We start from the raw sequence: 23,431 nt of genomic DNA, 5'->3' as shown, positions 1-23,431 counted from the left end.
CTGTACCCTGCGTCAGCCAGCCAAAAATGAGAACCCCACACAGAATGTCCCAGCGCCTCAAGGCACACACTAAATGCCTGAGTGTCTGGTCGAGCACATACATATTAGCTCCCAGCGTCCAACTTTTTAATAAAACATTGTCAGAGACTCTGGTACACTGTCATCTTTGTACTCACATCCCAGCGCTTCTAGGTAGTAGACTGCTAGAGTGTCTGGTTCTGTCACTATCTACTTAAAGGGAACATTTCTGCCCATAGCATAGTGAACATACAGTCCATCTGAGATTTTGTTTCTGTGTCCCAGAATAAAAGAACTTACCTTCATGCTGAGGAACAGCATGACAACTTCACAGTATCAAGAGGTCCACTTTTCCTCCTGAGGTCCTGTGAAACAGAGAAGTCTTAGTTAAGAATTTCCAAGACTATGTACAGCAAACGCAGCACAATCCTGGGAGGCGCAGTGGAGACAAAAACCCACCAGTTCCCACAGTCTAAAAAGACTACTCGAAGTTGCTCTGTAATAAAATAGTACACTTTGGCACCATTTAAAAACAAAAAACTCTTGATTGAAGAATCTAAACTAAACACCTCTCTCCTATCACTAACACAGGCAAAGAGAATGACGGGGGGGAGGGAAGGGAGGGGCTATATATATACAGCTCTGCTGTGGAGCTCTTTTGCCTCCTCCTGCTGACCAAGAGGCGATATCCCATAAGGATGAAATCCGTGGACTCGTCATATCTTGTAAAAGAAATCTTCTTGTTTTTACCAATACAATATTGCACCATTTTGGCGTTTTTGTTTCCTTTTCTCCATACCCGGTTTCCTGTGATGTGGAGGGAGAGAGAGAGAGAGAAGGAAATGTACCATACCCAGGCAGCGCTGGCAGGATCACTGACCGCTATAGGAATTCTGTTGAATCCGTGTGTGACACTTACCTCATACGATTGGGGTATTATCTAGCAAGTAGAACATGTGAATATTGTTTAGGACATTTTATTTGTATTCGCCAATGTTTTTCAGTCTCACATTTCTGACCGGATTGATGTAGGACTGATAATAATATAATACAAATATAAACCACTTGATATTGTCTATCATTCATGCCATGATACTCGGCTAGATAAATTTCTCTTTTATTTGTGGCATATTTCCCAAACCATTGTTTGCTAGATTCATTTATATTCTTATTATAATCAATGTAATCATTCTGCTCTTTGTTTTGTGTTTTTTTATGTGTATATTGACTGATATATATATATATATATATATATATATATATATATATATACTGAATAGTTTTTTTTTAGCTCTGCTGGACATTTACATATATTTTGTGTATATATAGTTTTATCTTATTTAGCTTTTAATCAGACCTCTATTACATTCAATTGATTTGCATGTTTTGCACAGACACATTTTGTGAACATATTATTTGAGTGTAGGTGGTTCATAGATTCATTTTTAAGATTCTAACATGATAGTCTCATTATCCATTACCTGTGCCTATTTCCAGTATCTTCACTCATACCTATATACTAGCTGGTATTTACCCATGTGATACAAACATGCCTATATACTAGCTGGTATTTACCCATGTGATACAAACATGCCTATATACTAGCGGGTATTTACCCATGTTATACAAACATACCTATATACTAGCTGGTATATACCCATGTGATACAAACATGCCTATATACTAGCTGGTATTTACCCATGTGATACAAACATGCCTGCCTATATACTAGCTGGTATATACCAATGCGATACAAACATGCCTATATACTAGCTGGTATATACCCATGCGATACAAACATGCCTATATACTAGCTGGTATTTACCCATGTGATACAAACATGCCTATATACTAGCTGGTATTTACCCATGTGATACAAACATGCCTATATACTAGCTGGTATTTACCCATGTGATACAAACATGCCTATATACTAGCTGGTATTTACCCATATGATACAAACATGCCTATATACTAGCTGGTATTTACCCATGTGATACAAACATGCCTATATACTAGCTGGTATATACCCATGTGATACAAACATACCTATATACTAGCTGGTATATACCCATGCGATACAAACATGCCTATATACTAGCTGGTATTTACCCATGTGATACAAACATGCCTGCCTATATACTAGCTGGTATTTACCCATGTGATACAAACATGCCTGCCTATATACTAGCTGGTATTTACCCATGTGATACAAACATGCCTATATACTAGCTGGTATTTACCCATGTGATACAAACATGCCTATATACTAGCTGGTATTTACCCATGTGATACAAACATACCTATATACTAGCTGGTATTTACCCATGTGATACAAACATACCTATATACTAGCTGGTATATACCCATGTGATACAAACATACCTATATACTAGCTGGTATTTACCCATGTGATACAAACATGCCTATATACTAGCTGGTATTTAACTAATCAGGCATGAGAATGAGCAACACTCTACTAGAGAGCACTGACTCATGACCAGTGGAACATACAAGTTTTCTTCGTACCTAGACATCTGCTTCCATGAAGCGTCCAGGAGGGTGGTGTATGCCCCGACTAATATAGCATCAAAATAACATGGGATGAGGTAGCGTGGAATTTTCTTCAAGTAGGTGAAGATCTCCTGAAACCAGTCGCCCACCTGCAGGAAGACAAGAGCTGAGTGACTTAGACTTATGCCCGTGGTACCATGCGTGTCTGTGTGTTTAACTCACCTGCGCACATTCACCTCCACGGGCAATAAGGCGCTTACTGAGATAATCTATCATCCAGTCCCCAGACCTCAGGTTGTCACAGAAGGGATGGCCCAGGTCATTTTTGGGTCTAATATCCATCATCACAGACATCATACCTGCAGCACAGCGAGGCGGAGAGCTTGTCAGTATAAAAACGCGGTTACAGCTAAATTATTATTATTATCAGGTATTTGTAGAGCATCAAAACAGATTCCTGCAGCACTAATCACCACAAATGGGAAAATACTACACTAGCCTCTGTACTGAACCACATCACATCTGCTTCTTGTACTGGAGCTAAACAGCTTAGATCATACATTTATTTATACTAATTCCTTAAAGGGAATGTTTAGTTATGTGTAATGAAACAACTTTGCTATATATGAACATTTTTTTTGCCCCCTTTCATGTAATTTAGATCTGAAAATTGATCATTTTCTAATTCCCAGAACTTAAACTGCACCTGCTGTCTTATCAAGGCTAACCATGCCACATATATGCCTCTATTGAACTTTACCAGATAACTGCCAAACTGCATTTTATACTAACTTTATGACACCAGCTAGCCTGGTGGTCTGTGGACTAAAGCTCAGATTGGTTCCTCCAAATGAGGCAAATGGTGGGGGAGTTGGATTGTTTAAATCTAATTGCAGTAAAGCAAAATTTATGCTTACCTGATTAATTATTTTCTTTCCTGGCAGGGAGAGTCCACGGCTTTCTTCATTACTGTTGGGAATTCAACACCTGGCCACCAGGAGGCGGCAAAGACACCCCAGCCAAAGCTTATAAATATCCCTCCCACTTCCCCTACTCCCCCAGTCATTCAGCCATGGAAATAAGGAAAAGCAGGATAAATATTAGTGGTATAGAGGTGCCAGAAGATAAGGAAAAAAAGCAGCTGAAAAAAAACGGACGGGGTCGTGGACTCTCCCTGCCAGGAAAGAAAAGAATTTATCAGGTAAGCAAAACAAAATTTTCTTTCCAAAGGCAGGGAGAGTCCACAAATTCATTCATTACTGTTGGGAATCCAATACCCAATCTAGAGAGGACACAGAATGAAAACGGGAGGGAAAACAAGGTAGGCGGACCTTAATCTGAAGGCACCCCTGCTTGAAGCACCTTTCTCCCAAAAGATGACTCAGCTGAGGCAAAAACATCAAACTTGTAGAATGTAGAAAAAGTATGTAAAGAGGACCAGGTAGCCGCCTTACAGATCTGCTTCATAGATTCTTCATTCTTAAAAGCCCAAGAAGAGGATCCTGCCCAGGTAGAATGAGCCGTAATCCTCTCAGGAGGCTGTTGGCATGCTTCCTCATAAAAGAAATGGATGATACTTCTGAGTTAAAAGGATATGCCTGTTTGGATATCCCTGTCTGGTTTTTACACCTGTTATTGCTGGAGTTGTAAACACACCTGACTCACAAACAGCACTACTATCCTGTGACTACCTTCTGGCATTGGGGGAGATCTAGCCTGAGAGGAGAGTTTTACCGGACAACTCTGAGGTTCCGGCATGCCCAGCTTGCATCACATCTTGGTGCTTTGCTAAACGTGAGTGCATCTGAGTTTTATATTTTATTACCTGATATATCTCACAGAATTATGCTATGTGGCGCCTTCTCTGCTTCTTTATAAAAGGAAAGGGTAGTCGCAGTAGCCTTCTGGCCCTTGCGCTTACCAGCATACACTACAAGGAAGAAGACTGTCTGAAATCCTTGGTCGCATGAAGATAGAACTTCAAAGCACACACTACATCCAGATTGTGTAGCAAACGTTCCTTCAGAGAAGAAGCATTAGGACAAAAGGAAGGGACAAAAATCTCCTGATTGATGTTGCTTTAGGCAAAAAGCTTAACCTGGTACATAAAACCGCCTTATCTGCGTGAAACACAAGATAAGGAGGAACACATTGCAAAGCAGATAATTCAGAAACTCTGTGAGCAGAAGAAATAGAAAACTAAAACAAAACTTTACAAGACAAAAGCTTAAGGTCAACAGAGTGCATAGGCTCAAACGGAGCTTATTGCAAAACACGAAGAACAAGATTAAGGCTCCAAGAAGGAGCAACAGGTTTGAACACAGGCCTGATTATAACCAGAGTCTGAACAAAAAACTGAACATCGGGAAGATTAGCAGTAACACAGAAAGGGCAGAAATCTGACCCTTGAGCGAACTGGCTGACAACCCTTTCTCTTAACCATCCTGCAGAAACAACAGCATCCGAGGAACTCTCGTCTTGTGCCAAGGGAAACCTCGTTCCTCACACCAAGCCAGATAGGTACGCCACACCTTGTGGTAAATACGAGTGACCGGCTTATGAGCCTGGATCAGGGTATCAATGACCCTTTCAGGGAAACCTCTCTTGGACAGCACTAGGCGTTCGATCTCCACACAGTCAGCCTCAGAGAATCTAGATTTTGGTGCAGGAACAGACCTTGAAGTAGAAGGTCCACTCAATGAGGTAACCTACATAGAGGAGAGGAAGACATCCTCACTAGGTCTGCGAACCAGGTCCTGCAGGGCCATGATGGAGCTATAAGAATCACAGTGGCCCCCTCCTGTTTAATGCAGGCGATCACTCAAGGAAGGAGAGCAAACGGAGGAAACAGATATTTGAGCTTGAACTTACATGGAACCGCTAACACGTCCACCAACTTTGCCTGAGGATCTTGCGATCTTGACCCGTATCTGGGCAGTTTGGCATTAAGGCAAGAAGCCATGAGGTCTATCTCCAGAACCCCCACCTGAAAGTTATCTCGGAGAACACCTCGGGGTGAAGAGACTGTCTGCTCAGGAAGTCCGCTTCCCAATTGTCCACCCCCGGAATATGAATGGCCGATAAGTGACAATTGTGAGATTCCGCCCACTGAAGATGCGCAAAACCTCTCATCACCAGGGAACTCCTTGTTCCCCTCTGGTGAATGATGTAGGCAACAGAAGTTATGTTGTCTGATTGGAATCTGATAAACTGGACAGGACAAAGTTGCGGCCATGCCATTAGAGCATTGAAGATGGCCCTCAATTCCAGAATATTGATTGGAAGAGATGATTATTCCTGTGACCAAGTTCTCTGGGCCTTTCAAGGACCCCAAACCGATCCCCAGTCCATAAAACTGGCGTCCATAGTCACAATCTCCCAAGATAATCTCAAAAAGCACGTGCCTTAAGACAAATGATCTTGACAGAGCCACAGGAGAGAGAATTTCGTAAGACTGTCAAGGACTATTTGTTGGGATAGGTCGGAATGATCGCCGTTTCACTGTCTTAGCATACATAGTTGTAGAGGTTAAAGATATAAGCGAGCAAAAGGAATAATATCCATGGAAGCTACCATGAGACCAATTACTTCTATGCATTAAACCACAGATGGGTTTGAATTGGCTTGAAGGTAAAGGCAAGCAGAAAGATGTTTTGATCGCCTCTGATTGACAAATAAAACAACAAAAACCTTTTTATGAGTATAGCTTAGCTTCCCTGTTAAAAGAGGTGAATCCCAGAACTTCTAGAATATGATAAAACTCTAAAGCAATAATCCAAGGTGCACCTATAAAAGTCAGCTATACAGTATAGTTGCAGAGTAAGAAATAGTTATAATAAATTGTTCAAATGATACAATGTGTGTTTTACACAACAGCAATATTTATTCCTAAAAAACGAATAAATTGAATGCTTTCAGAAAGCGCCCTTCCCTTCTCTCACTGTGAAAATAATGAAGTCTAGGCCTGGAGTGAACAACACCTTCCCTTTGGAAGCTAAGGAGAGGAGTCTTGATTTAGATACCATGTCTGCAGACCAAGATTTTAACCAAAGAGCTCTTTGTGACAGCACTGCGAAACCCGAAGACTTAACATTCAGGCAGATGATTTGCATGTTAGCGTCACAATACAGGAATTGGCTATTTTAAGAGCCTTGATCCAATCCTGGATATCCTTTAGTGGAGTTTCAACTTGAATTAACTCTGATAAAGAGTCGCACCGAGAAGTGGCAGCACCCGCAACAGGTGCCACTGGCTAAAAAAGAAGTCCCATCTGTTGGAACATCCTCCTTAAAGGGCCATTATACACCAAATTTTTCTTTGCATAAATGTTTTGTAGATGATCCATTTATATAGCCCACCGGGAGTGTTTTTGTAACAATGTTTAGTTTTGCTTATTTTTTTAATAACATTGTGCAGATTTTCAGTCTCCTAACCAAGCCCCACAGTATCAGAAGTAGACGCGCTTTTCCAGTCTACTCTGGATTCTGTTTGTATAATCTGTTCATATGCAGGGAAGAGGGGAAGTGTCTGCAATTTTGCCACTTTCCCTGGGTGTTCCTGCTAATCTTATCAACAGTGCTAAACTTGGAGCTTCTAAGTAAGTTTTTTTTTTTTTTTTTTAATTATACTGGATTTTTAGATCAACATCTGTGCATATTCTTCTATATAGTAGTATCAATTACATGCAGATATATGAAAATTGGTGTATAGTGTCCCTTTAAGTATCCCTCCAACTTTCTGTCCATGGGGTCCCTGAAGGAGATACTATCTTCTAGCGGGATAGTAGTACGCTTAGCAAGAGTGGAGATGGATCCATCTACTTTGGAAATAGAGTGCCATAATGCCAAGTGAGAGTCAGGAACTGAAAACATCCTTTTAAAGGTAGCGTAAGGGGAGAAGGGGGTCCCAGGTTTCTCCCATTCCTTAGCAATGATTTCCGCCATGCATGCTGGTACCAGAAAGGTCTCAGGAGCCTTTCTGACCTCATAAACCTTGTCTAATTTAGGAACCTTGGGTTCCTCAGACGGCTTAGGGTCAGGGACGTCCAGAGTCGATAAAACCTCCCAAAGTAAAATGCGGAAGTGTTCTAATTTGAAGCTGAAGCTGACTTCCTCAGGAATAACAGACCTATTCTCAGAGAAGTCTGAATCTGAGATTTCACCCTCAGATGCTAAAGAGGTAAGTTCATCCTCTAAATGATGGGATAAACTGGCCAACTCAGACTAAATAGTAGGATTAACCCTCAATTCAGGAGAAATATGTTTAACCTTTCTCAAACATTTTCCTGAAATGGAAATAGCACTTAGCGCAGCAGAGACAGCGGGCTGAAGCTGTGTAGCAAAACCCGCTGGCAAAAAAAACACCTCCAGAGGAAGATATAGATGCGCCTCAGGGCACTGCTTGTGACAAAGTATGGAACGAGGACTGAGGTAAAAGCAGAGGCATCTCCTGGATAACAGAGTCCTGAGAGGTGGATGGCTCTGAGGGGTTAAATTTACTAGATAAGGGAGGAACAGACCTAGATCCCTTCTTAGCATTTAAAACAGAACTTCGGCAAATAGAGCAAAATTGCGCAGGGGGACACACTATGGCCTCTTCACAGTAAAGACATTTATTAGAAGCAATAATGGGAGGATTAATAACCTCTATTGGATTTATAATATCTTCCATAAATGTTTATGAAATCCCAACAGTATAAAACACCCAAAAATATAATTATTTTTACCTTCCTAGAGCGGCACCTCCACCCCACACGCTAATAGCTGAGGCACTTACCACCTCCTGGGATGAATCTGGAGCTGATGATACAATCGCGCTCAGAAAATATCAAACTGCGTATGAGCAGAGACAAAATGGAAGCCTCCGATGACGAGAGAGCTTTTCCACAACTAAACGAAGTGCCCGATCACGTGGCGTGCATGCTAGTGACCAGCCCACTTTCAGAAAAAAAAGAGAGCAAAGTGGTATGTCTGCCGAGATAGCGCAGTGCCTCATAACATAAAAATAAATCTTTTCAAGTTCACTGAGCCATACATGCCTAATAAAAATGTCCCACACATTAGTACACGCGCTCCGGTTGTCTATACAAACACCTTAGGAACTAAGCAGCGATAACTAATAGCCCAACTGCCCAATTAAAATATCCTTAACTAAGGAGGAAAATTGTCCCCAGATCCCTTAGAGGAAAATAAAGAATAACACTGTGACCTGTATGAATTGGTCCCTAATGATTCCTTATAAAATAAATCTTAATGGACTCCACGTCTGACAGGGACCTGAGAAAAAAGGAAAACTGTGTAAACTAACACTGGTTGCCTGAGGGGGTGTTAGCACCTACGTACTGGAAGGAGGACAGAGAACGTTCCCTGCGACATCCAGCAGCTAACTCTCAATGAGAGGATTACGTGGCTACTCAATTAACCCCAGTCTTGTCTAGAACAGAAACTAAATCCAGATATCTTCTTAGCACCGTCTCTGCCAACCTCCTATAGTAGACAAAGGCAAAGAGAATGACTGAGAAGGGAAAGTGGGAGGGATATTTAGAAGCTTTGGCCGGATGTCTTTGCCTCCTCCTGGTGGCCAGGTATTAAATTCCCTCCAGTAATGAATTAAGTTGTGGGCTCTCCCTGCCTTTGGAAAGAAACAGAATTTTAATTTGTTATACAAACATTAAGAGTTGTCTGTAATTACACACAGTGTTACTGTACCTAGTGTGATATGTTATTGTATAGCAGCACAACAGTAATGTCTGTAATTACACAGTGTTACTGTACCTAGTGTGATATGTTATTGTATAGAGCACAACAGTAATGTCTGTAATTACACACAGTGTTACTGTACCTAGTGTGATATGTTATTGAAAAGCAGCACAACAGTAATGTCTGTAATTACACACAGTGTTACTGTACCTAGTGTGATATGTTATTGTATAGCAGCACAACAGTAATGTCTGTAATCACACAGTGTTACTGTACCTAGTGTGATATGTTATTGTACAGCAGCACAACAGTAATGTCTGTAATTACACACAGTGTTACTGTACCTAGTGTAATATGTTATTGTACAGCAGCACAACAGTAATGTCTGTAATTACACAGTGTTACTGTACCTAGTGTGATATGTTATTGTACAGCAGCACAACAGTAATGTCTGTAATTACACAGTGTTACTGTACCTAGTGTGATATGTTATTGTATAGCAGCACAACAGTAATGTCTGTAATTACACACAGTGTTACTGTACCTAGTGTGATATGTTATTGTATAGCAGCACAACAGTAATGTCTGTAATTACACAGTGTTACTGTACCTACTGTGATATGTTATTGTATAGCAGCACAACAGTAATGTCTGTAATTACACACAGTGTTACTGTACCTAGTGTGATATGTTATTGTACAGCAGCACAACAGTAATGTCTGTAATTACACACAGTGTTACTGTACCTAGTGTGATATGTTATTGTACAGCAGCACAACAGTAATGTCTGTAATTACACACAGTGTTACTGTACCTAGTGTGATATGTTATTGTATAGCAGCACAACAGTAATGTCTGTAAGTACACACAGTGTTACTGTACCTAGTGTGATATGTTATTGTATAGCAGCACAACAGTAATGTCTGTAATTACACACAGTGTTACTGTACCTACTGTGATATGTTATTGTATAGCAGCACAACAGTAATGTCTGTAATTACACAGTGTTACTGTACCTAGTGTGATATGTTATTGTACAGCAGCACAACAGTAATGTCTGTAATTACACACAGTGTTACTGTACCTAGTGTGATATGTTATTGTATAGCAGCACAACAGTAATGTCTGTAATTACACACAGTGTTACTGTACCTAGTGTGATATGTTATTGTACAGCAGCACAACAGTAATGTCTGTAATTACACACAGTGTTACTGTACCTAGTGTGATATGTTATTGTATAGCAGCACAACAGTAATGTCTGTAATTACACACAGTGTTACTGTACCTAGTGTGATATGTTATTGTACAGCAGCACAACAGTAATGTCTGTAATTACACAGTGTTACTGTACCTAGTGTGATATGTTATTGTATAGCAGCACAACAGTAATGTCTGTAATTACACACAGTGTTACTGTACCTAGTGTGATATGTTATTGTATAGCAGCACAACAGTAATGTCTGTAATTACACAGTGTTACTGTACCTAGTGTGATATGTTATTGTACAGCAGCACAACAGTAATGTCTGTAATTACACACAGTGTTACTGTACCTAGTGTGATATGTTATTGTACAGCAGCACAACAGTAATGTCTGTAATTACACACAGTGTTACTGTACCTAGTGGTGAGATATGTTATTGTTAAGCAGCACAACAGTAATGTCTGTAATTACACACAGTGTTACTGTACCTAGTGTGATATGTTATTGTATAGCAGCACAACAGTAATGTCTGTAATTACACACAGTGTTACTGTACCTAGTGTGATATGTTATTGTATAGCAGCACAACAGTAATGTCTGTAATTACACACAGTGTTTACTGTACCTAGTGTGATATGTTATTGTATAGCAGCACAACAGTAATGTCTGTAATTACACACAGTGTTACTGTACCTAGTGTGATATGTTATTGTATAGTGCACAACAGTAATGTCTGTAATTACACACAGTGTTACTGTACCTAGTGTGATATGTTATTGTAACAGCAGCACAACAGTAATGTCTGTAATTACACACAGTGTTACTGTACCTAGTGTGATATGTTATTGTACAGCAGCACAACAGTAATGTCTGTAATTACACACAGTGTTACTGTACCTAGTGTGATATGTTATTGTACAGCAGCACAACAGTAATGTCTGTAATTACACACAGTGTTACTGTACCTAGTGTGATATGTTATTGTATAGCAGCACAACAGTAATGTCTGTAATTACACACAGTGTTACTGTACCTAGTGTGATATGTTAGTGTATAGCAGCACAACAGTAATGTCTGTAATTACACACAGTGTTACTGTACCTAGTGTGATATGTTATTGTATAGCAGCACAACAGTAATGTCTGTAATTACACACAGTGTTACTGTACCTAGTGTGATATGTTATTGTATAGCAGCACAACAGTAATGTCTGTAATTACACACAGTGTTACTGTACCTAGTGTGATATGTTATTGTATAGCAGCACAACAGTAATGTCTGTAATTACCACAGTGTTACTGTTACCCTAGTGTGATATGTTATTGTAAAGCAGCACAACAGTAATGTCTGTAATTACACAGTGTTACTGTACCTAGTGTGATATGTTATTGTATAGCAGCACAACAGTAATGTCTTGTAATTACACAGTGTTACTGTACCTAGTGTGATATGTTATTGTATAGCAGCACCAACAGTAATGTCTGTAATTACACACAGTGTTACTGTACCTAGTGTGATAGTTATTGTATAGCAGCACAACAGTAATGTCTGTACTTACACACAGTGTTACTGTACCTAGTGTGATATGTTATTGTACAGCAGCACAACAGTAATGTCTGTAATTACACACAGTGTTACTGTACCTAGTGTGATATGTTATTGTATAGCAGCACAACAGTAATGTCTGTAATTACACAGTGTTACTGTACCTAGTGTGTTATGTTATTGTATAGCAGCACAACAGTAATGTCTGTAATTACACAGTGTTACTGTACCTAGTGTGATATGTTATTGTAAAGCAGCCAACAGTAATGTCTGTAATTCCACAGTGTTACTGTACCTAGTGTGATATTTTATTGTACAGCAGCACAACAGTAAAGTCTGATAATTACACACAGTGTTACTGTACCTAGTGTGATATGTTTATTGTATAAGCAGCACAACAGTAATGTCTGTAATTACACACTGTGTTACTGTACCTAGCTGTGATATGTTATTGTATTGACAGCACAACATGTAATAGTCTGTAATTACAACACAGTGATACGTACCTAGTGTGAATGTTATTGTACCTGCAGCACAACATGTAATGTCTGTAATTACACACATGTGTTACTGTACCTAGTCGTGATATTGTTCTTGATATCAGCAAGCACAACAGTAATGTCTGTAATTACACACATTGTTACTGTCCTAGTGTGATATGTTATTGTACTAGAGCACAACATGTAATGTGTGTAATTACACACAGGTGTTACAGTACCTAGTGTGATATGTTATCTGTACTAGCAAGCACAAGCAAGTAATGCTCTGTAATTACACACAGTGTTACTGTACCTAGTGTGATATGTTATTGTATAGCAGCACAACAGTAATGTCTGTAATTACACACAGTGTTACTGTACCTAGTGTTGATATGTTATTGTATAGCAGCAAACAGTGTTACACAACAGTAATGTCTGTAATTACACACAGTGTTACTGTACCTAGTGTGATATGTTATTGTATAGCAGCACAACAGTAATGTCTGTAATTACACACAGTGTTACTGTACCTAGTGTGATATGTTATTGTATAGCAGCACAACAGTAATGTCTGTAATTACACACAGTGTTACTGTACCTAGTGTGATATGTTATTGTATAGCAGCACAACAGTAATGTCTGTAATTACACACAGTGTTACTGTACCTAGTGTGATATGTTATTGTATAGCAGCACAACAGTAATGTCTGTAATTACACACAGTGTTACTGTACCTAGTGTGATATGTTATTGTATAGCAGCACAACAGTAATGTCTGTAATTACACAGTGTTACTGTACCTAGTGTGATATGTTATTGTATAGCAGCACAACAGTAATGTCTGTAATTACACACAGTGTTACTGTACCTAGTGTGATATGTTATTGTACAGCAGCACAACAGTAATGTCTGTAATTACACACAGTGTTACTGTACCTAGTGTGATATGTTATTGTATAGCAGCACAACAGTAATGTCTGTAATTACACACAGTGTTACTGTACCTAGTGTGATATGTTATTGTATAGCAGCACAACAGTAATGTCTGTAATTACACACAGTGTTACTGTACCTAGTGTGATATGTTATTGTACAGCAGCACAACAGTAATGTCTGTAATTACACACAGTGTTACTGTACCTAGTGTGATATGTTATTGTATAGCAGCACAACAGTAATGTCTGTAATTACACACAGTGTTACTGTACCTAGTGTGATATGTTATTGTACAGCAGCACAACAGTAATGTCTGTAATTACACACAGTGTTACTGTACCTAGTGTGATATGTTATTGTATAGCAGCACAACAGTAATGTCTGTAATTACACACAGTGTTACTGTACCTAGTGTGATATGTTATTGTATAGCAGCACAACAGTAATGTCTGTAATTACACACAGTGTTACTGTACCTAGTGTGATATGTTATTGTATAGCAGCACAACAGTAATGTCTGTAATTACACACAGTGTTACTGTACCTAGTGTGATATGTTATTGTATAGCAGCACAACAGTAATGTCTGTAATTACACACAGTGTTACTGTACCTAGTGTGATATGTTATTGTATAGCAGCACAACAGTAATGTCTGTAATTACACACAGTGTTACTGTACCTAGTGTGATATGTTATTGTATAGCAGCACAACAGTAATGTCTGTAATTACACACAGTGTTACTGTACCTAGTGTGATATTTTATTGTAAAGCAGCACAACAGTAATGTCTGTAATTACACACAGTGTTACTGTACCTAGTGTGATATGTTATTGTACTAGCAGCACAACAGTAATGTCTGTAATTACACACAGTGTTACTGTACTAGTGTGATATGTTATTGTACAGCAGCACAACAGTAATGTCTGTAATTACACAGTGTTACTGTACCTAGTGTGATATGTTATTGTATAGCAGCACAACAGTAATGTCTGTAATTACACACAGTGTTACTGTACCTAGTGTGATATGTTATTGTATAGCAGCACAACAGTAATGTCTGTAATTACACACAGTGTTACTGTACCTAGTGTGATATGTTATTGTACAGCAGCACAACAGTAATGTCTGTAATTACACACAGTGTTACTGTACCTAGTGTGATATGTTATTGTATAGCAGCACAACAGTAATGTCTGTAATTACACACAGTGTTACTGTACCTAGTGTGATATGTTATTGTATAGCAGCACAACAGTAATGTCTGTAATTACACACAGTGTTACTGTACCTAGTGTGATATGTTATTGTATAGCAGCACAACAGTAATGTCTGTAATTACACACAGTGTTACTGTACCTAGTGTGATATGTTATTGTATAGCAGCACAACAGTAATGTCTGTAATTACACACAGTGTTACTGTACCTAGTGTGATATGTTATTGTACAGCAGCACAACAGTAATGTCTGTAATTACACACAGTGTTACTGTACCTAGTGTGATATGTTATTGTATAGCAGCACAACAGTAATGTCTGTAATTACACACAGTGTTACTGTACCTAGTGTGATATGTTATTGTACAGCAGCACAACAGTAATGTCTGTAATTACACAGTGTTACTGTACCTAGTGTGATATGTTATTGTACAGCAGCACAACAGTAATGTCTGTAATTACACAGTGTTACTGTACCTAGTGTGATATGTTATTGTATAGCAGCACAACAGTAATGTCTGTAATTACACACAGTGTTACTGTACCTAGTGTGATATGTTATTGTATAGCAGCACAACAGTAATGTCTGTAATTACACACAGTGTTACTGTACCTAGTGTGATATGTTATTGTACAGCAGCACAACAGTAATGTCTGTAATTACACACAGTGTTACTGTACCTAGTGTGATATGTTATTGTATAGCAGCACAACAGTAATGTCTGTAATTACACCCAGTGTTACTGTACCTAGTGTGATATGTTATTGTATAGCAGCACAACAGTAATGTCTGTAATTACACACAGTGTTACTGTACCTAGTGTGATATGTTATTGTATAGCAGCACAACAGTAATGTCTGTAATTACACACAGTGTTACTGTACCTAGTGTGATATGTTATTGTACAGCAGCACAACAGTAATGTCTGTAATTACACACAGTGTTACTGTACCTAGTGTGATATGTTATTGTATAGCAGCACAACAGTAATGTCTGTAATTACACACAGTGTTACTGTACCTAGTGTGATATGTTATTGTATAGCAGCACAACAGTAATGTCTGTAAGTACACACAGTGTTACTGTACCTAGTGTGATATGTTATTGTATAGCAGCACAACAGTAATGTCTGTAATTACACACAGTGTTACTGTACCTAGTGTGATATGTTATTGTATAGCAGCACAACAGTAATGTCTGTAATTACACACAGTGTTACTGTACCTAGTGTGATATGTTATTGTATAGCAGCACAACAGTAATGTCTGTAATTACACACAGTGTTACTGTACCTAGTGTGATATGTTATTGTATAGCAGCACAACAGTAATGTCTGTAATTACACACAGTGTTACTGTACCTAGTGTGATATGTTATTGTATAGCAGCACAACAGTAATGTCTGTAATTACACACAGTGTTACTGTACCTAGTGTGATATGTTATTGTATAGCAGCACAACAGTAATGTCTGTAATTACACACAGTGTTACTGTACCTAGTGTGATATGTTATTGTACAGCAGCACAACAGTAATGTCTGTAATTACACACAGTGTTACTGTACCTAGTGTGATATGTTATTGTATAGCAGCACAACAGTAATGTCTGTAATTACACACAGTGTTACTGTACCTAGTGTGATATGTTATTGTATAGCAGCACAACAGTAATGTCTGTAATTACACACAGTGTTACTGTACCTAGTGTGATATGTTATTGTACAGCAGCACAACAGTAATGTCTGTAATTACACACAGTGTTACTGTACCTAGTGTGATATGTTATTGTACAGCAGCACAACAGTAATGTCTGTAATTACACACAGTGTTACTGTACCTAGTGTGATATGTTATTGTATAGCAGCACAACAGTAATGTCTGTAATTACACACAGTGTTACTGTACCTAGTGTGATATGTTATTGTATAGCAGCACAACAGTAATGTCTGTAATTACACACAGTGTTACTGTACCTAGTGTGATATGTTATTGTTCAGCAGCACAACAGTAATGTCTGTAATTACACACAGTGTTACTGTACCTAGTGTGATATGTTATTGTACAGCAGCACAACAGTAATGTCTGTAATTACACAGTGTTACTGTACCTAGTGTGATATGTTATTGTACAGCAGCACAACAGTAATGTCTGTAATTACACACAGTGTTACTGTACCTAGTGTGATATGTTATTGTATAGCAGCACAACAGTAATGTCTGTAATTACACACAGTGTTACTGTACCTAGTGTGATATGTTATTGTTATAGCAGCACAAACAGTAATGTCTGTAATTACACACAGTGTTACTGTACCTAGTGTGATATGTTATTGTACAGCAGCACAACAGTAATGTCTGTAATTACACAGTGTTACTGTACCTAGTGTGATATGTTATTGTATAGCAGCACAACAGTAATGTCTGTAATTACACACAGTGTTACTGTACCTAGTGTGATATGTTATTGTATAGCAGCACAACAGTAATGTCTGTAATTACACACAGTGTTACTGTACCTAGTGTGATATGTTATTGTACAGCAGCACAACAGTAATGTCTGTAATTACACACAGTGTTACTGTACCTAGTGTGATATGTTATTGTACAGCAGCACAACAGTAATGTCTGTAATTACACACAGTGTTACTGTACCTAGTGTGATATGTTATTGTATAGCAGCACAACAGTAATGTCTGTAATTACACACAGTGTTACTGTACCTAGTGTGATATGTTATTGTATAGCAGCACAACAGTAATGTCTGTAATTACACACAGTGTTACTGTACCTAGTGTGATATGTTATTGTATAGCAGCACAACAGTAATGTCTGTAATTACACACAGTGTTACTGTACCTAGTGTGATATGTTATTGTACAGCAGCACAACAGTAATGTCTGTAATTACACACAGTGTTACTGTACCTAGTGTGATATGTTATTGTATAGCAGCACAACAGTAATGTCTGTAATTACACACAGTGTTACTGTACCTAGTGTGATATGTTATTGTACAGCAGCACAAACAGTAATGTCTGTAATTACACACAGTGTTACTGTACCTAGTGTAGATATGTTATTGTACAGCAGCACAACAGTAATGTCTGTAATTACACCCAGTGTTACTGTACCTAGTGTGATATGTTATTGTACAGCAGCACAACAGTAATGTCTGTAATTACACACAGTGTTACTGTACCTAGTGTGATATGTTATTGTATAGCAGCACAACAGTAATGTCTGTAATTACACACAGTGTTACTGTACCTAGTGTGGATATGTTATTGTAATAGCAGCACAACAGTAATGTCTGTAATTACACACAGTGTTACTGTACCTAGTGTGATATGTTATTGTATAGCAGCACAACAGTAATGTCTGTAATTACACACAGTGTTACTGTACCTAGTGTGATATGTTATTGTATAGCAGCACAACAGTAATGTCTGTAATTACACACAGTGTTACTGTACCTAGTGTGATATGTTATTGTACAGCAGCACAACAGTAATGTCTGTAATTACACACAGTGTTACTGTACCTAGTGTGATATGTTATTGTACAGCAGCACAACAGTAATGTCTGTAATTACACACAGTGTTACTGTACCTAGTGTGATATGTTATTGTATAGCAGCACAACAGTAATGTCTGTAATTACACAGTGTTACTGTACCTAGTGTGATATGTTATTGTATAGCAGCACAACAGTAATGTCTGTAATTACACACAGTGTTACTGTACCTAGTGTGATATGTTATTGTATAGCAGCACAACAGTAATGTCTGTAATTACACACAGTGTTACTGTACCTAGTGTGATATGTTATTGTAAAGCAGCACAACAGTAATGTCTGTAATTACACACAGTGTTACTGTACCTAGTGTGATATGTTATTGTACAGCAGCACAACAGTAATGTCTGTAATTACACACAGTGTTACTGTACCTAGTGTGATATGTTATTGTACAGCAGCACAACAGTAATGTCTGTAATTACACACAGTGTTACTGTACCTAGTGTGATATGTTATTGTACAGCAGCACAACAGTAATGTCTGTAATTACACACAGTGTTACTGTACCTAGTGTGATATGTTATTGTATAGCAGCACAACAGTAATGTCTGTAATTACACACAGTGTTACTGTACCTAGTGTGATATGTTATTGTACAGCAGCACAACAGTAATGTCTGTAATTACACAGTGTTACTGTACCTAGTGTGATATGTTATTGTACAGCAGCACAACAGTAATGTCTGTAATTACACACAGTGTTACTGTACCTAGTGTGATATGTTATTGTATAGCAGCACAACAGTAATGTCTGTAATTACACACAGTGTTACTGTACCTAGTGTGATATGTTATTGTACAGCAGCACAACAGTAATGTCTGTAATTACACACAGTGTTACTGTACCTAGTGTGATATGTTATTGTACAGCAGCACAACAGTAATGTCTGTAATTACACACAGTGTTACTGTACCTAGTGTGATATGTTATTGTATAGCAGCACAACAGTAATGTCTGTAATTACACACAGTGTTACTGTACCTAGTGTGATATGTTATTGTATAGCAGCACAACAGTAATGTCTGTAATTACACACAGTGTTACTGTACCTAGTGTGATATGTTATTGTATAGCAGCACAACAGTAATGTCTGTAATTACACACAGTGTTACTGTACCTAGTGTGATATGTTATTGTACAGCAGCACAACAGTAATGTCTGTAATTACACACAGTGTTACTGTACCTAGTGTGATATGTTATTGTACAGCAGCACAACAGTAATGTCTGTAATTACACACAGTGTTACTGTACCTAGTGTGATATGTTATTGTATAGCAGCACAACAGTAATGTCTGTAATTACACACAGTGTTACTGTACCTAGTGTGATATGTTATTGTACAGCAGCACAACAGTAATGTCTGTAATTACACACAGTGTTACTGTACCTAGTGTGATATGTTATTGTATAGCAGCACAACAGTAATGTCTGTAATTACACACAGTGTTACTGTACCTAGTGTGATATGTTATTGTACAGCAGCACAACAGTAATGTCTGTAATTACACACAGTGTTACTGTACCTAGTGTGATATGTTATTGTATAGCAGCACAACAGTAATGTCTGTAATTACACACAGTGTTACTGTACCTAGTGTGATATGTTATTGTACAGCAGCACAACAGTAATGTCTGTAATTACCACAGTGTTACTGTACCTAGTGTGATATGTTATTGTATAGCAGCACAACAGTAATGTCTGTAATTACACACAGTGTTACTGTACCTAGTGTGATATGTTATTGTATAGCAGCACAACAGTAATGTCTGTAATTACACACAGTGTTACTGTACCTAGTGTGATATGTTATTGTACAGCAGCACAACAGTAATGTCTGTAATTACACACAGTGTTACTGTACCTAGTGTGATATGTTATTGTACAGCAGCACAACAGTAATGTCTGTAATTACACACAGTGTTACTGTACCTAGTGTGATATGTTATTGTACAGCAGCACAACAGTAATGTCTGTAATTACACACAGTGTTACTGTACCTAGTGTGATATGTTATTGTACAGCAGCACAACAGTAATGTCTGTAATTACACACAGTGTTACTGTACCTAGTGTGATATGTTATTGTATAGCCAGCACAACAGTAATGTCTGTAATTAACACAGTGTTACTGTACCTAGTGTGATATGTTATTGTACAGCAGCACAACAGTAATGTCTGTAATTACACACAGTGTTACTGTACCTAGTGTGATATGTTATTGTATAGCAGCACAACAGTAATGTCTGTAATTACACACAGTGTTACTGTACCTAGTGTGATATGTTATTGTACAGCAGCACAACAGTAATGTCTGTAATTACACCAGTGTTACTGTACCTAGTGTGATATGTTATTGTACAGCAGCACAACAGTAATGTCTGTAATTACACACAGTGTTACTGTACCTAGTGTGATATGTTATTGTACAGCAGCACAACATTAATGTCTGTAATTACACACAGTGTTACTGTACCTAGTGTGATATGTTATTGTACAGCAGCACAACAGTAATGTCTGTAATTACACACAGTGTTACTGTACCTAGTGTGATATGTTATTGTACAGCAGCACAACAGTAATGTCTGTAATTACACACAGTGTTACTGTACCTAGTGTGATATGTTATTGTACAGCAGCACAACAGTAATGTCTGTAATTACACACAGTGTTACTGTACCTAGTGTGATATGTTATTGTATAGCAGCACAACAGTAATGTCTGTAATTACACACAGTGTTACTGTACCTAGTGTGATATGTTATTGTATAGCAGCACAACAGTAATGTCTGTAATTACACAGTGTTACTGTACCTAGTGTGATATGTTATTGTATAGCAGCACAACAGTAATGTCTGTAATTACACACAGTGTTACTGTACCTAGTGTGATATGTTATTGTACAGCAGCACAACAGTAATGTCTGTAATTACACACAGTGTTACTGTACCTAGTGTGATATGTTATTGTATAGCAGAACAACAGTAATGTCCTGGTAATTACACACAGAGTGTTACTGTACCTAGTGTGATATGTTATTGTATAGCAGCACAACAGTAATGTCTGTAATTACACACAGTGTTACTGTACCTAGTGTGATATGTTATTGTATAGCAGCACAACAGTAATGTCTGTAATTACACACTGTGTTACTGTACCTAGTGTGATATGTTATTGTATATCAGCACAACAGTAATGTCTGTAATTACACACAGTGTTACTGTACCTAGTGTGATATGTTATTGTACAGCAGCACAACAGTAATGTCAGTAATACACACAGTGTTACTGTACCTAGTGTGATATGTTATTGTACAGCAGCACAACAGTAATGTCTGTAATTACACACAGTGTTACTGTACCTAGTGTGATATGTTATTGTACAGCAGCACACCAGTAATGTCTGTAATTACACACAGTGTTACTGTACCTAGTGTGATATGTTATTGTATAGCAGCACAACAGTAATGTCTGTAATTACACACAGTGTTACTGTACCTAGTGTGATATGTTATTGTATAGCAGCACAACAGTAATGTCTGTAATTACACACAGTGTTACTGTACCTAGTGTGATATGTTATTGTACAGCAGCACAACAGTAATGTCTGTAATTACACAGTGTTACTGTACCTAGTGTGATATGTTATTGTATAGCAGCACAACAGTAATGTCTGTAATTACACACAGTGTTACTGTACCTAGTGTGATATTGTTATTGTATAGCAGCACAACAGTAATGTCTGTAATTACACACAGTGTTACTGTACCTAGTGTGATATGTTATTGTATAGCAGCACAACAGTAATGTCTGTAATTACACACAGTGTTACTGTACCTAGTGTGATATGTTATTGTATAGCAGCACAACAGTAATGTCTGTAATTACACACAGTGTTACTGTACCTAGTGTGATATGTTATTGTACAGCAGCACAACAGTAATGTCTGTAATTACACACAGTGTTACTGTACCTAGTGTGATATGTTATTGTATAGCAGCACAACAGTAATGTCAGTAATTACACACAGTGTTACTGTACCTAGTGTGATATGTTATTGTATAGCAGCACAACAGTAATGTCTGTAATTACACACAGTGTTACTGTGTACCTAGTGTGATATGTTATTGTATAGCAGCACAACAGTAATGTCTGTAATTACACACAGTGTTACTGTACCTAGTGTGATATGTTATTGTACAGCAGCACAACAGTAATGTCTGTAATTACACACAGTGTTACTGTACCTAGTGTGATATGTTATTGTACAGCAGTACAACAGTAATGTCTGTAATTACACACAGTGTTACTGTACCTAGTGTGATATGTTATTGTACAGCAGCACAACAGTAATGTCTGTAATTACACACAGTGTTACTGTACCTAGTGTGATATGTTATTTGTATAGCAGCACAACAGTAATGTCTGTAATTACACACAGTGTTACTGTACCTATGTGATATGTTATTGTATAGCAGCACAACAGTAATGTCTGTAATTAACACAGTGTTTACTGTACCTAGTGTGATATGTTATTGTATAGCAGCACAACAGTAATGTCTGTAATTACACACAGTGTTACTGTACCTAGTGTGATATGTTATTGTACAGCAGCACAACAGTAATGTCTGTAATTACACACAGTGTTACTGTACCTAGTGTGATATGTTATTGTACAGCAGCACAACAGTAATGTCTGTAATTACACACAGTGTTACTGTACCTAGTGTGATATGTTATTGTACAGCACAACAGTAATGTCTGTAATTACACACAGTGTTACTGTACCTAGTGTGATATGTTATTGTACAGCAGCACAACAGTAATGTCTGTAATTACACACAGTGTTACTGTACCTAGTGTGATATGTTATTGTACAGCAGCACAACAGTAATGTCTGTAATTACACACAGTGTTACTGTACCTAGTGTGATATGTTATTGTACAGCAGCACAACAGTAATGTCTGTAATTACACACAGTGTTACTGTACCTAGTGTGATATGTTATTGTACAGCAGCACAACAGTAATGTCTGTAATTACACACAGTGTTACTGTACCTAGTGTGATATGTTATTGTACAGCAGCACAACAGTAATGTCTGTAATTACACACAGTGTTACTGTACCTAGTGTGATATGTTATTGTACAGCAGCACAACAGTAATGTCTGTAATTACACACAGTGTTACTGTACCTAGTGTGATATGTTATTGTATAGCAGCACAACAGTAATGTCTGTAATT

At 38.0% G+C, this 23,431-nt stretch overlaps 1 protein-coding gene across 2 annotated transcripts in view; it reads right to left on the bottom strand.

The window, feature by feature from the left end:
• Positions 1-23,431, bottom strand: part of AGL (amylo-alpha-1, 6-glucosidase, 4-alpha-glucanotransferase) — a 397,512-nt gene that overhangs the window by 90,554 nt on the left and 283,527 nt on the right. For both annotated transcript variants that reach the window (XM_053693718.1, XM_053693717.1), the window contains exons 20-21: positions 2,755-2,891; positions 2,548-2,681 (exon numbers count right to left, since the gene is read on the bottom strand). In XM_053693718.1, coding sequence (XP_053549693.1) covers positions 2,548-2,681; positions 2,755-2,891 — 271 coding nt within the window. The remainder of the gene's footprint in view (positions 1-2,547; positions 2,682-2,754; positions 2,892-23,431) is intronic.

The sequence above is a fragment of the Bombina bombina genome, chromosome 10 (assembly GCF_027579735.1).
Source record: "Bombina bombina isolate aBomBom1 chromosome 10, aBomBom1.pri, whole genome shotgun sequence".
In the NCBI taxonomy this organism is placed as follows: domain Eukaryota; kingdom Metazoa; phylum Chordata; class Amphibia; order Anura; family Bombinatoridae; genus Bombina; species Bombina bombina.
This window is presented reverse-complemented; position numbering and strand designations above follow the sequence as displayed.